We start from the raw sequence: 13715 nt of genomic DNA, 5'->3' as shown, positions 1-13715 counted from the left end.
TGTCATTGTTTCTCGTATCTTAGACCTTATAATAAGCATAAACTTTAATACTGGTCTCGAGCTTGCACCTATCTTGGTTGTAGTCCTAATCATAAAGGTTATAAATGTCTTGATGACAGTGGCAGAATTTTTGTGTCTAAGCGTGTGATATTTGATGAAGCTTTCTATTCGTTTGCCAAGATAGAGACTCCTTTTCCAAAGACCGACTTATCAATGATGCATCAAAAATCAAGTGTTCCTTTGTTGCATAAAACTTTGAGTGAATGGTCTTTTGGTATTTCAATTGCTCAATCATTTGATCCTGGTGCTACTGGCTCTTTGTCTGATTCTGGTGATACGTTGAATGCTGAAGTCTTTACACCTGTCGATCAACCTAGTTTTTTAGTCGTTTCATCACCTGGTATTGGCACTGCTGCTTCCTTGTCTGGCTCCATTCAAAGGCTGACTACTGCCGTTGTCACACCTGTTAATCAATCAAGTGGTTCTCTCGAGAAGTCAAATGGGGCATATTCTTCTTGTTATGATTCAGTTTCTACTAGTGTTCCTATGGATCAATGTGGAGTTGCTTCTGATCTTCAGTTGCACCTGTTAGTTCCAACACACATCCTATGCAAACGTGGTCTAACAATGGTATTTTTAAACCAAAGCTTTATACTGCTGACTTAATTGAACATGAGTCTTTGACGATTGACGAGGCATTTTTTAGTCCTAAGTGGACTAAAGTTGCCCAGCAGGAATACGATGCACTCGTGCATAATCAAACATGGGAGCTTGTATCTTTGCCTCCTAACAGAAGAGCAGTAGGCTTAAATGGGTTTTCAAAATCAAGAGACATGTGGATGGCTCTGTGGCTCGTTATAAAGGCAGGCTTGTTGTCAAAGGGTATATTCAGGAAGTAGGTATTGATTTCCATGAAACCTTTAGTCTAGTTGTTAAGTCTACAACAATCCAAGTGGTTCTTTCTCCTGAGATTACGTTTGGCTGGGCTTTGAGGCAAGTAGATATAAATAATGCTTTTCTTAATGAGGATCTTAATAAAGAAATATACATGCTTCAGCCCCCAGGTATTGAACGTCATAATGGAAGTCAACTATTAGTGTGCAAGCTGAAAAAGGCATTGTATGGCCTCAAACAGGCACTTCGGGCCTAGTTTCAAAAGTTGAGAGATCACCTTGTTGCCTTTGGTTTTGTGTTATCAAAATCTGATGCTTCTTTGTTTATTAAACAGTCTGGTGAGATTCTTCTATATGTTCTGGTCTATGTTGATGATATTATAGTCATAGGCAATCATCAGTCAAGTATTGATACCTTTGTAGAGTCCTTTGATTCAAGATTTTCTCTTAAGGACTTGGAACAGTTGAGTTACTTTTTGGGCATCGAAGTCACACATACAGCTTCGGGGCTCTTTCTCATTCAACGAAAATACATTCAAGACTTGCTGCAACAAAGTCACATGGAAAGGTCCAAAGGCACTCCTACTCACATTATTTCTTCTTGTATGTTGTTTGCTCATACGGGGAGTCCTATTGACAATGAATCAGAATATAGAAGCATTGTAGGGGCCCTTCAATACATCATGATTACCATGCCTGATATTACATTTGCTGTCAATAGGGTCTGTCAATTCATGCATAAGCCCTTCGATCATCATTTCAAAGCTATTAAACGTATTTTAAGATATTTACAAGCAACGATATATCATGGTGTTTATTTTATTGCTGCCTCCCATCTATCTGTTGTTGGTTATTCAGATGCTAGTTTGGGAAATGATCCTGATGACAAACGCTTAGTGTCGGGTTTTTGTATTTTCCTTGGTGGGAATTCTATTTCTTAAGGTTCAAAGAAGCAACATGTGGTATCTCGTTCTTCGAGAGAAGCAGAATACAGGAGCCTTGCTCATGCTACAGCAGAAGTCACTTGGCTGGAGTCTTTGTTGGGAGAATTAAGAGTTCAGCTTGCTGGAAAGGCAACTCTTTGATGTGACAATTCAAGTACAGTGGCCATATCTGCTAATCCAATCCTACATTCCAAGTTTAAGCATGTGGAGCTTGATTTATTTTTTGTTCGTGAAAAAGTGACTACAGGAAAGCTGTTGATCATTTTCCATCTCAAGATCAAGTGGCGGATGTGCTCACCAAACCCCTTTCAGCTGGGTGTTTTACCAAAGTCAGAATACAACTTAAAGTTGTCAGCAAACTTGAGTCCTTAGAAAGTAGAAGATGACAGAAACTGGTAGTTTGTTAAGCAGTTAGCAGTTAAAGTAGTTATTTTCTGTTAACAAGCTGTTGAAGCAGTTCAGCAAGAAATATTGTATAAATACAGTAAATTCAATCTCTAGGAGGTATTCTTTTTCAATGGACATCATCTGTTTGGCCTATCATTTTGCTGCGCTTCTCTACAAAAACACATAACTTTCGTAACTTAAAAACACTGATATCTTATTTAGTTATTTATCGTATTAGATTAAAGCACGGTTTATTTGTGTAGAGAACACTAAAACTATTGGATGCGCCACCATAAACATTCATTTAACACATATTTCGTCTTCTTCAACGAATTCAACAGGGATCCACCTCCACAAGGGAAGCATATACACTTTATTTCTATTATACATTATTGTTCCCAAAACTATGCAGGGTTAGACCTATTTGATTAGGCGAAAGACAACCTAAAATTTGGAGTGATAAACATATTAACATATCCACGCCTAGCAATGGGCAAAGAAGCTTGGTATCCTATAATTCTTCTCTTCTGATATTTGAATGGTCGTAAAACAGGCTGCTGAGAACTTATTGTTGTTTGAAATTCCTTGTTCCAACCAGACTGTGAAGGAACAGGAACCAATGGCTTCCATGTCCCAACATCTAGAGGAACATATATCGCTTTTTGTATGTCTTGAAGCATCTCTGTATTGGAATCGTACCGGTTGCTGGAGTTGAAGAACATCTGAAACACTTTCATGCACGATAAGTGAAGCCGCCTCGATTCAACGGGCAAATTACTTAATTCATCCATCAAAGCATGCTTAAGTAACTCTTTCCTCTTTTTGTCGATTAAGTCCCGCATGAAGGTGATCGAGTCGTCGATGTTTGCATCCGGGTTTTCCTTCATGTAAAGCAATACGTAGTTCATTTTCCCATCTTCTATTTCCTTCTGTCACAATTAGCTTCCTTATGAATACAAACAGGTTTTAGATGAAAGGAAGGATTGAAGGGGTTTTACAATTTACCTGGTAGCTTTGTATGTCATTCAACAAACGAGGTATAAGCATGGTGAGTTTGGTAATGGTCTTGTACTCGGCGGCAGTGGGGCTGATTTCAGCATTCGGCGAGCTTGATTTCAGGAAGAATGAAGCCGGAAGAACCAACGTATGTGCAGCGATAGATGTGGTGGCTGTTCGAAGGTACTCATCAGTTGATGGCATGTATCCACTTTTGCTCCATTTGGCCTCCATAAGCCATGAAGCAAATGTCTCACACCACTGCATCAAACGTTTATTTCGTTAGTGTTATTGACCTGCTAATCAGATTGGACAGTACCTAATTTCAACATTGTTTCACTTAGCGCCAACCGAAGAAACCTGGAAATTCAAAATCGAATTCAACTGTGGTGTGTTGATGATTTTCGGAATATAAATTAAAAAAATTGCAATTATTTAAACTGAACAAAAAGTTATTGTTTTATATAATTTAAATTTTTCTAAAAAATAAATTACGTGAATAAATATTTTATATTTAAAATAGTGAAAATAGTTTTAAATTTTTATATAAAAATATTATTGATTATTTTTTATTTATTTGGAAAATTAATTTTTTTTTAAATTAAAACTCAATGAAATTAACAAAATCCAAAACTAAAATGAAAAAAAACTAAAGAATGAAACCGAATTATTTGAGTAAATGAAAATTTAAGAATTCCACAACCGAGCAAAACCGAAGTTGCCTCTAGTATAACCACTTACTATTTGCTGTAGATAACTTGTTATATCGGTTCCTTGGTGTTGCCGATATTTTTCAGCAGTCTCTTTCACAAGATTATCAAGGGCATCAAAGATGGCCTTACTGTGCCCGCCTAGTCCTGTACCATCCCATCTGTTATGTGCAATCATTATCAACAATTAAAGGTATTCAGCTCGTTCCCAAATAATCTAGTATTAATTATGCTTTTGTTGTTGGCGCATTAATGACCTTGTAACAGCATCAATGAGGATGTTAAGGTCATTTAGAGAAGCTTCCATGTCAAAAAAATCATCAGCGATCGTAATCAGTATAGCACTTTTGGCCACCAGCATTCGGATGTGGGAGTCATAAGGCAGGGAAAGGCTGGCAGAGATGGCGAAGTAGCAATACATGGTTTTCTCTCTACCAAATCCCATATCACTAAGACCCCATTTCAGACACCAGCTGTTGACATTAAACAAACAAGCGCCTGTCAGAAGAATAAGAAGAAGAAGAAGAAGAAGAATTCAGTTTTTCTTACCTTTTCAATTCAGCCATTTCCTTCTTGTAAATTGACTGCCTAAACTCATAATCTGCTACAGCAAGTTGCACTAACTTTTCATTTTTAGCCCGTGATATCCTGAAAACCGGTAATTCAATGTTATACTTACTCAGCAAGCCAATTTTTGTTTTTATTTTTCCTGCCCCCGGGGGTGGGGGCGGGGGGGGGGGTTGTTAATTAAAATTTTCGTTTTCTGGTGTAGATCAAACCCATATAACTTGACTCAATAAATTCATCAAAATATCCTCTTTTAATTCAGTAAATGTTTTTATATTTTCGGTTTAGAAATGTATAATATTTTGTTGCATTTTAACTACTTTGTTCTGGTAACATTTTATAATTTATAGACTTAATGCATAATTCAGCATTTTAATTATATCATTTTTCTCACTTTATTTTTTTTCCTTCTGCCATTAAAAAGTTTTCAATCAATTATGTCTTGTCACATGATGTCACAATGTCATAATCATCAATTTTTAAAAAAAAATCTTTAAATTATAAAATATAAAATTACTAAAAATTATAAATAACAGTAAAATTATTTTAAAAAATATTCATGTACATAACCCTACTCACGAATAGCTCAAATAAACTTGGATTGAATTTTGATATAATCTTTTACTTGTTTGCGTTTGGTTTGGACCCTTTTTTTTTTTTTTTTTGACCTTTTTGCAATTTTTAACAAACTTAATAATTTTTAAAAAAATTGCAGTAATTTCATATTTTGAAATTTTATGTAAAAGTATAATAATTTTATTTTTTAAAATTTAATCTTAAATCCAATTTAAGCGTTTACATAAAATATATAATATATCTTTTACCATTTTATAATTTCTAGTAAATTTTTATAAGTTTTTTTTATCATTTTAATAATGTTCACTACTTTTTTATAATTTTCTTATAATTTTATGATTTCTAAAACAAATCAGATAAAAATCAGATGACATGGGGGAACACAATTGGCTGGAGTTATTTTTAACAACAAAAGGACTGTGAGCATCAATAATGTTAGATAAGGGTGTGAAAATTTTGGATAAAATCAAATTATCGGTCGGTAAACCAAATTAATTCGGTCTGGGTCGGTTAATAAATTTTTAGAAATTTGATTAACGGTTAATTCTGTTTGAAATCAATTAATTAACTAAATTAATCAACATTTTATATTTTTATATATATTTTACATAAATTAAATTTGGTTAATTTGATTGCTTTTTTTGTGTTTTATACTTATTTTAATCAAAAAATAAAAAATATATATAAATTTCGGTTAACTGACCGAATTAATCGAAAAAGTTCAATTCAGTTAACAGTTAAAGATTTAAAAGGATTAGTTAATTCGGTTAATGGTAGTTCGGATCGGTTAACCGATTGAATACTCTTAATGTTAGATCCAGGAACACTGAATACTTTAGTTCTTGATGTGAGAAAAGAAAAAGTTTAATGGATCAAATTGAAAAAATGATATACTTTAGAGACAAAACGGTGCATTAAGCCTAATTTATAACTTATTTAAATTCATATGAAAAATAAAATAATATAAAAAATTTGTAATAATTTGAGATAGCGAAATCAGAAAGTTTCGTAAAATTATTTATATTTTTAAATTCAAGTAAGATAGGGACGGAAGTCTATTTAAGATCGGGGTGAGCTAAAGACGGTCTCGCACCGTTGCGATGGCCGAGTACTTGTACCTGTGAAAGTAGGTTTTTCCTGGCCACAAAGCATTCATCTCATTCTGTTCAATCCACGCCCTGTGTTCCAAGTGATCCAATCGCGCCACCCATGGAAGACTCAGCTCCTCCTCCATCTAATCAAACCCACATTGCACATATTTAGTATATATGTGCCTCACAAATTCAATTACCATTTCATTATAACAGGCAACAAATAGGATACCATTCTCTGAAAGGTGGACGATTTTGTAAAAACGTCATTATCTGATCCAGTTCCCTTACTTACAACTTTCTCCAGAACTTTCCTGGAAAATAATCTTGCTTCCTCCAGTTCGTATTCTCCGGAAAACATAACATCCGTGGCTCTATAAACATTAAGCATCACGCTCGAGAAAAATTCCTGATTTTTCTCTATATGATCTACAATTTCATCATCATTCAAGAACCAACACAAGCTCCCTGCACGAATATGGAAAACCGTGGATTTAGAGTTTGAAAAAGATCACGTCTATTGCACTATATTGCATGAAATTTGGTTAAAAAAGCTAAAAACTTACATGGGGATATGTTATAACCATGCATGCGAAGGAGTCGAAATGCCAAAGAGTCTTTTTGGAGTTGGGTTGCAACTGAAGCAACACTATTGCTTTTCTCTGATGATGATTCCTTAGTATAAGTCCTGAAAATTACCGTCATTAATTTGTAAAAATATTTTAACGTGTGTTAAAAAGAAATAAATAAAGCAGTGCATGGGTCATTACTGGTAAACTTGGGTCAAAATCTCTTCAATCTGCTGCGTGAAATGTTCAGCCAATCCCAACCGTTGAAGTTGATTGGCCAAACCAAGTTTTATTAGCTCTTCATCCACTGGATACGTCGGCGGGACTACAACAAATTTTTGTGAAGGTATAGCCAAAAATTCGAAGCCAAAAGTAACTAATAAAGATGAGAGGACTATGATGCCTACTTTACCTCCATTATTGCCAAAATTTTCAACTAGAGTTTGCAAGTAAGCTAAGCAGTCTTTATTCCCGGTAGCCATGAAAGCACATGCAGTTGCTGAAGGGGATTGGAATAATGAGCCATCACCACTCAAGTTCTTCATTATTTCTTGTTCATTAGCGGCATACAATAATGAAGGCAACACTTCGAGGTATGATAATAATGAAGGATAGGCACCGCCAGCAGCAAGTTCCTTATCACTACCCCAACAAAAAACAAAGTTGGACCTTAATTGATGAATTTTGCAGTTTAACTATACATATTAATAATGCTTATGAATCACTTAGGTTCAGGTTTACAAATTACCTTTCTAGGATTTGTTCTCGTTCAAAGAAAATATCCATCAGCAAACCTTTCAAATGGTGGGGGAAGTCCAGGTCTAGGCCAGTTTTACGTGCAAGTTCAATCATCCCAGGGAAAACAATGGCAAACCAACGAGGAAACTGGTTTCGATGTCCTGCTAGGAGATTCTCTGCGTTTGCTCGAATAAAAGCCAACCCTGAAACACGTTATCATAATAAAGAATTGCATGTTAAAAGGGTAATTGGAGAGCAATAACACATGCCAGAGAGTAATTATGCTTCACTGTCCACCGAAATTTGATTTGATACCTTTCTCTGCATTTTCCTTCCCCACATTCCACTTTTTTAGAGCAATAACAGAAGCCAGAGTAGCAGGCAAAGACTCGAGGGTGGGGTTGCCATGAGCGTCACACTCTCCCCAAAACCCTTCTTGGGTCTGGTTTTTGAGCACCCAATCCAAGCAAACCCTGAACATGGGTTCCATCGAGCATGGTTGGTTCGAATCTGCAGGAACCATGGCTAACCAGGCAGTGTCGTAAGCGGAAGGTGAAACAAAAGAGTAAGGATCGATGTCCAATAATAACATCTCTTCCTTCATCATTTTAACTAAAGCTTCTATTGAATCCTTTGAAAGCTCCATTCCAGAGAAAATGTAATCAATCGAAATCCGATAACTTTAAAGAGTTATAAATTTCTTAGATCAATGAGTAGTGGTACGAGCCGCTTACTGTCCATTTATAGTAATTCTAGTTCCAGAAGACCGTGTTCGATAAAAAATTGTCGAGCTCCCACACGTGAATCTTGTTGTTGAAATGTGTTCCCGTTGGTTGACATTTATTCTTTAAACAAAATAAGTGGGACATAATTTTAAATTAAATTATCAAATTATGTATGCTTTTTAAAAAAAAATCAAATTATGTAAAATGAAAAATCGATTGAAAACAAAGTGTGGTTTGGAGAGGATGCAAGTGGGGTGGAGCCCAAATGCTGCAGTCCCTCTTTGAATTCCCCTCAACATGGTTTGTGTTTGCTGACAGGGACAAACTCACAATAAATTTTTAGGATAGAATGAAATTTTAATTTTTTATAGTTTATATTTTTATAATTTTTAAAAAATTAAATTAAATTTTTATAATTTTAAGGGACTGAAGTGTAATTTTATCTTTATTAATTTATTTTTTAAAAATTTAAGGGTCTAAATAAAAATTTTACATTTTAGTCCCCCTAAATCCGTCTTTGTTTGCTTATTATTATTATTTTTGTTTCGCTTTTTTACCCAACTTACACAAAAGATTATTTATGAAAATAATCAAGTTAAAACTTACGTATGTAAATGATTCGTTTTTTATAGTGATCATCGGTGCTATCTAATACATTGACAACACCGCCCCTCATCATTAACCAATCATTGGTTTTTTAAAAATATATATTTATTGTGCCACCACTATGTCAAGTGGCACCTGTTAAAATTTAAAAAATTATGTTTTTTTAGGTATCCCCGTTGTGTCAAGCGGTATCAGTGATATTAAAAAAAAGACTATTCTAAAAATAGTAGTTTGAAGTTTTAGTTATTGTTTTAGAAGATTTAGAGCTAGTTATGGGGACATGAACCATAGAAGTCAACAAGAAGGAGGAAATCTCTTCTTCAATGGCTATTGATCAGTACGATGACTAGAGTTTTCAATTGAGAAAAAGAAGGAAAATAATATGGCGACTAGAGTTTTCAATTGAGAAAAAGAACGAAAATTTGAATAGAAAAGGAAAAAGGAGTATATGAAAAATAAAAAATCAAATATAGCAAAGGAAAGACAATAACATATATGAAAAATAGAAATATGAAAGGGGATTTAATATTTTATGAAAAATACATATCTCTATTTTCCATATCTATTATTCTATTTCTTTTCCTATATATGATTCTCTATTTTCCATAAACTATCCAATTCTTATTTGTATCTGTATTTTACATAGTTTCCCTCTCTTTGTCCTTCTATTTTTCTTTCATATCTCTTTTTTTTTCCTCACTCATCTAATCTAAAATTATTTTTTTATATAATATTTTATGAAAAATACATATCTTTATTCTCTATTTACAAATCTTTATTTTACATGTACTCAAACTAAATATAATTTCTATTCTACTTTATTTAAATAGAAATTTCATTTAAATAAAATTGAAATTTTTTGTTTTTGGATTTTTTTAGAATAATCTCATTAAATGTTCGGATTATATTTGTTCTTTTTTGACACAATGTCTAAAAGTACCCACAGCCCTTACTCAACCCATAAATAGGAGGATAATACTCTTCAGCGCACTCAAACCCATATTCTCTTGCATTAGCAACAATGCCCATGCCAATCGAATTAAGACTCAATCGACGAATTTTTGTCTTTTTAAAACTTCATTTAAAATTTTCAAAATTATTAAAATATTTTAATTTATACACACAATCAACCCTTGCATTGTATGGGATAAAGAATTGATTTATTATATATTACTATTTTGTAATTATAAAGTTTATCTAAAGGTTGTTAATTAATTTTATATATTATCTCAAATGAATGCAGGTTGTGGTTTGGGTTGAGAGGTGGATGCAATCATGCCATGGCGAACGAAAAAGACTAGTAGGGTATTCATGGGTTAGGTTACTCATTCGAAATTTATAAAAATTTAAGTAAAAATATTAGACTTGAAAAATAGATTTGGGCAAAAAATTAAGTTCGTTTAAAATATGGGTTGGACTCGAGCTTGAAATTTAAGGCCTAAGCTTGACCCGACCTATTTTTAAGTTTATAATACTTTATATTATGTTATTTTTATATATTATTTAATTTATAACACATTTAAAAAATAAACCTATACTAAATATAAAATATTACTCTAATATAAACATTAAAATAATATTAAAATGACTATATTATCTTTACGTAATTTTATATCTATTAGTAAAGTTACATAAAATAAAATTTTTAAAGTTTTTATAACTTTTAAATAGTTTTTATAACGTTGATATATAATTTTTTATAATTTTTAATTTTTTATTAAAAATAAAAGTTAAAATTGAAATTAATTTGTTAGCTCAATCAAAGAAAAAAAATTGTTAACGAAAGAGTTAATTGATTTTTTTTGCTTAACAACAATAATTTATATGTGCAACTTAAGTTGAAATACCGACTAAATAAGATTTATTTGTCAATTTTTTTTAATTAGGCCTATAAGCTGTTTTTAATTTCATTTAAGGAAATAAGTTATTTAGAGAGAGAGAAAGTGAAAATACGTCCAGTTGAAAGTGTTTTTCCTTTAAGTTGTTATTTTTGACCTTTTTAATACAATCAATTTCTTTAATTGGATAGTTAAGTGATGGTAGTTTTGGCTTTGAGTCTTAAGCTTGATTCATCTTTCACTTACATTTATATTTTTTATTTCATATTATTTTAATAATATATTTATTAATTAAAAATAAAAAATTGAAATAATATGAAATAAAAATTCTAATTATGTTTAGAAAAGGGAAATTGAACATGGATCTTAAGGATAAAATCATTATTATTTAACTATTTAACTAATGAAGCTAATATGTTAAAAATATTTATTTAAAAAAATAATAGCTTAAAATAATATGAAATAAAAATATAAATGTGAGTGAATAAAGAATCAAATTTAGGACTCAAAGCCAAAACCACCGCCATTTAACTATCCAACTCATATTAAAAAAGTAAATAATTATAGTATACTCAACACACACTTTCTAAAAAATAACAGATTTCACTAAATAAAATTAAAAAAATTTAATCTGACATACCTAATTAATTTTTTTCAAACCTATAAATCATTATTTATATGAAGTACTATTTTTGAGAAAATAAAATAGAAAAAGAAAAAGTTCTGAACCTGTTCAACATGATGTGACGTTTAGCATACTTTTTAATTTAAAATATAATTTTTAAAAATATGAGAAAAAAAATGTATTTTTTTTTATAGATCATACGTCGTATTTTGTCTTTTTTCCGCCAAATAGTAAACCGATCCTCAGACATGTCGTGTTGACTTAAAAGAAGAATATTTACTCTTCTAAATAATCTTAAATTTTTTAAATATATTCTTTTTCCTAGGTGTATATTTCTAGAAAAAAAATCAAAATAACGTGGCAATCTTGACAGAAAAAGTAAGGTTACATCATAGATGAATTTCCTACTTTGATTGTTTAAAAAAAATCCGAAAAGTAGTTTTTTGTATTTTATAATTGTTACGAGTTTAGCTTTTTATTTTAATTTGATTTTAATTTTTATATTTTTTAAATTTTAAAATTTCAGTTCTAATTTAAACTATAGCAATTAAATTAATTTTGTTGAACTTAATTATTAATCTTGTACTATACGCACTATTGTAGATTTAGTCAATATTATTTAATTGAGTCATTCAAAGTATAATTGAATTTTAAAATTTTAGTCTTGACGCAAACGACAATAGTTAATTCATTAATTGAGTTTTTGGTGTGTAATGTGTGAAAATGATAAATTTATATGTCATTACACATATGATATAATATGTTTGACGCATCAAATTTTGAAAATAAACTGTAATCATTTCGTAAGAACTAAAATTTTAAATTTTAAATTTTCTATTTTTCATTTTTATTTTTATTTTCTCGAAAAATAGAAAATAGTGAAGAAAACATGATTAGAGATTTTAAAAAAAAAAGAAAACAAAAAAATATATATGTGAAAACTAGAGAACTAAAAAAATATGTTTTCATTGTTTTCAACAAAAATGTTTTGGAAAAATAGAAAAACTTGAAAACTGTTATGAAATATTTATGTGGATGTCATTATCAACCCCATAAGTTATAAAACCCTTCCTATACCCCATAAGTTATGAGACTTTTCCTATACCCCATTAATATGGGAGATAAAAGGTCATAACTCTTTACATGCCCTATAATAATTAGAGAGTTACTTTTAACCCTTATTATATAGGGCTCAGTACTCATGAAAAATATATATAAAAAAAGAAGATACACTTTCTCTTCTACATTCTCTTTACACTCTTTCTTCTATCACATTTTAGTTTATTCTTTCTTTATTATTTCACAACACGTTATCAGCACGAGTCTCTAATACAAGAAATCAATGCCAACAAATTTTTCCTTAAAGATTGCCGAAGGACGCTTAGGTGAAGTAAGGGTAACAAGTTGATCTATTTCATTTGCATATGTGTTATTTCATTTGCATATTAACATGCTTTATTTTACATTATTGACTTGTATATTTTGTCTTATAGTTTATAATGTCAAATCTTACAAAACTCGAATTTGTGGCTCTAGACATCACTGGAAATAACTATTTATCATGGGTACTAGATGCTGAAATTCACTTAGATGCAAAGGGTCTTGGTGAGACTATTAAGGAGGGAAATGAAGAAAGTACACAAGAAAAGGCCAATGCCATGATTTTCCTTCGCCATCACCTCCATGAAGGTCTAAAGACCGAATATTTGACTGTTAAGGACCCTCAAATTCTTTGGGCCAATCTAAAGGAAAGATATGACCACCAGAAAACTGTGATTTTGCCTAAAGCTCGTTATGAGTGGCTGAATTTAAGATTGCAAGACTTTAAGTCTGTTAGTGATTATAACTCGGCCATGTTCAGAATCACTTCACAATTGAATTTATGTGGAGAAAAGATTACTGATGCAGAAATGTTAGAAAAAACATACTCAACTTTCCATGCAAATAATGTTGTCCTGCAGACACAATATCGTGAAAAAGGCTTCCAGAAATATTCTGAATTAATTTCTTGTCTCCCAGTGGCGGAGCAAAACAACGAGCTGCTAATGAAAAACCATGAATTACACCCAACTGGCTCTGCTCCATTCCCTGAAGCGAATGTGAGTTTACACAATAGGCAAGAATTAAAAGAAACACACCATGCAAATAGTAGTGTGCGTGGTCGTGGCCGAGGGCGTGGCCGCGGACATAGATATGGATATGGTCGAAGTGGTCGTTTTAAAAATTCACATTCCTACCAGAAGTGGGATCGAAAAAATGGTAATAGGGAAAAGAAAGAAAAAGGTGAAAATGGTAATCTAGTTGATCTTTATCAGCAGTCCATAAAACAGAAGGGAAAGAAAGTAGAAACCAATCTTGTGTATAAAGATGGCGAAGGTGATTTTGATGATGGCAATGCAATCCACTTAGAAGTGGCTGATTTTCTTTCTACCCCTGAAGGAAATTATTAA

General features: G+C 31.8%; 2 protein-coding genes across 2 annotated transcripts; one reads left to right on the top strand and one right to left on the bottom strand.

Moving 5' to 3' along the window:
* Positions 1–2507: 2507 nt before the first annotated feature.
* On the bottom strand, positions 2508–8192 carry LOC107914460 ((E,E)-geranyllinalool synthase). Its single transcript, XM_016843380.2, has 12 exons — positions 7787–8192; positions 7482–7674; positions 7146–7375; positions 6935–7058; positions 6731–6852; positions 6397–6632; positions 6192–6307; positions 4480–4578; positions 4188–4403; positions 3962–4091; positions 3230–3481; positions 2508–3153 (listed from the first exon to the last, which is right to left on the bottom strand). The coding sequence occupies exons 1-12, from the start codon at positions 8115–8117 to the stop codon at positions 2653–2655; spliced, it is 2550 nt and encodes an 849-aa protein (XP_016698869.1). The 5' UTR covers positions 8118–8192; the 3' UTR covers positions 2508–2652.
* A 4572-nt stretch (positions 8193–12764) lies between these two features.
* LOC121228871 (uncharacterized) lies at positions 12765–13715 on the top strand. Its single transcript, XM_041111876.1, has one exon. It carries the CDS (start codon positions 12765–12767, stop codon positions 13713–13715), a length of 951 nt encoding a protein of 316 aa, XP_040967810.1.

The sequence above is a fragment of the Gossypium hirsutum genome, chromosome A05, assembly GCF_007990345.1.
Source record: "Gossypium hirsutum isolate 1008001.06 chromosome A05, Gossypium_hirsutum_v2.1, whole genome shotgun sequence".
Lineage (NCBI taxonomy): Eukaryota > Viridiplantae > Streptophyta > Magnoliopsida > Malvales > Malvaceae > Gossypium > Gossypium hirsutum.
Note: the sequence above shows the minus strand (reverse complement) of the source record. Positions and strands in the feature narration are given on the sequence as shown.

Excerpts from the sequence above, each read along its gene's own strand:
- LOC107914460 (XM_016843380.2), bottom strand. The coding sequence starts at position 8,117 with ATGGAGCTTTCAAAGGATTCAATAGAAGCTTTAGTTAAAATGATGAAG. Across the intron at positions 7,059-7,145 it reads AAATTTTGGCAATAATGGAG|TCCCGCCGACGTATCCAGTG; the intron begins GTAAAGTAGGCA and ends AATTTGTTGTAG. Across the intron at positions 4,579-6,191 it reads GGAAAAACCTACTTTCACAG|GATATCACGGGCTAAAAATG; the intron begins GTACAAGTACTC and ends ACCGGTTTTCAG.
- LOC121228871 (XM_041111876.1), top strand. The coding sequence starts at position 12,765 with ATGTCAAATCTTACAAAACTCGAATTTGTGGCTCTAGACATCACTGGA.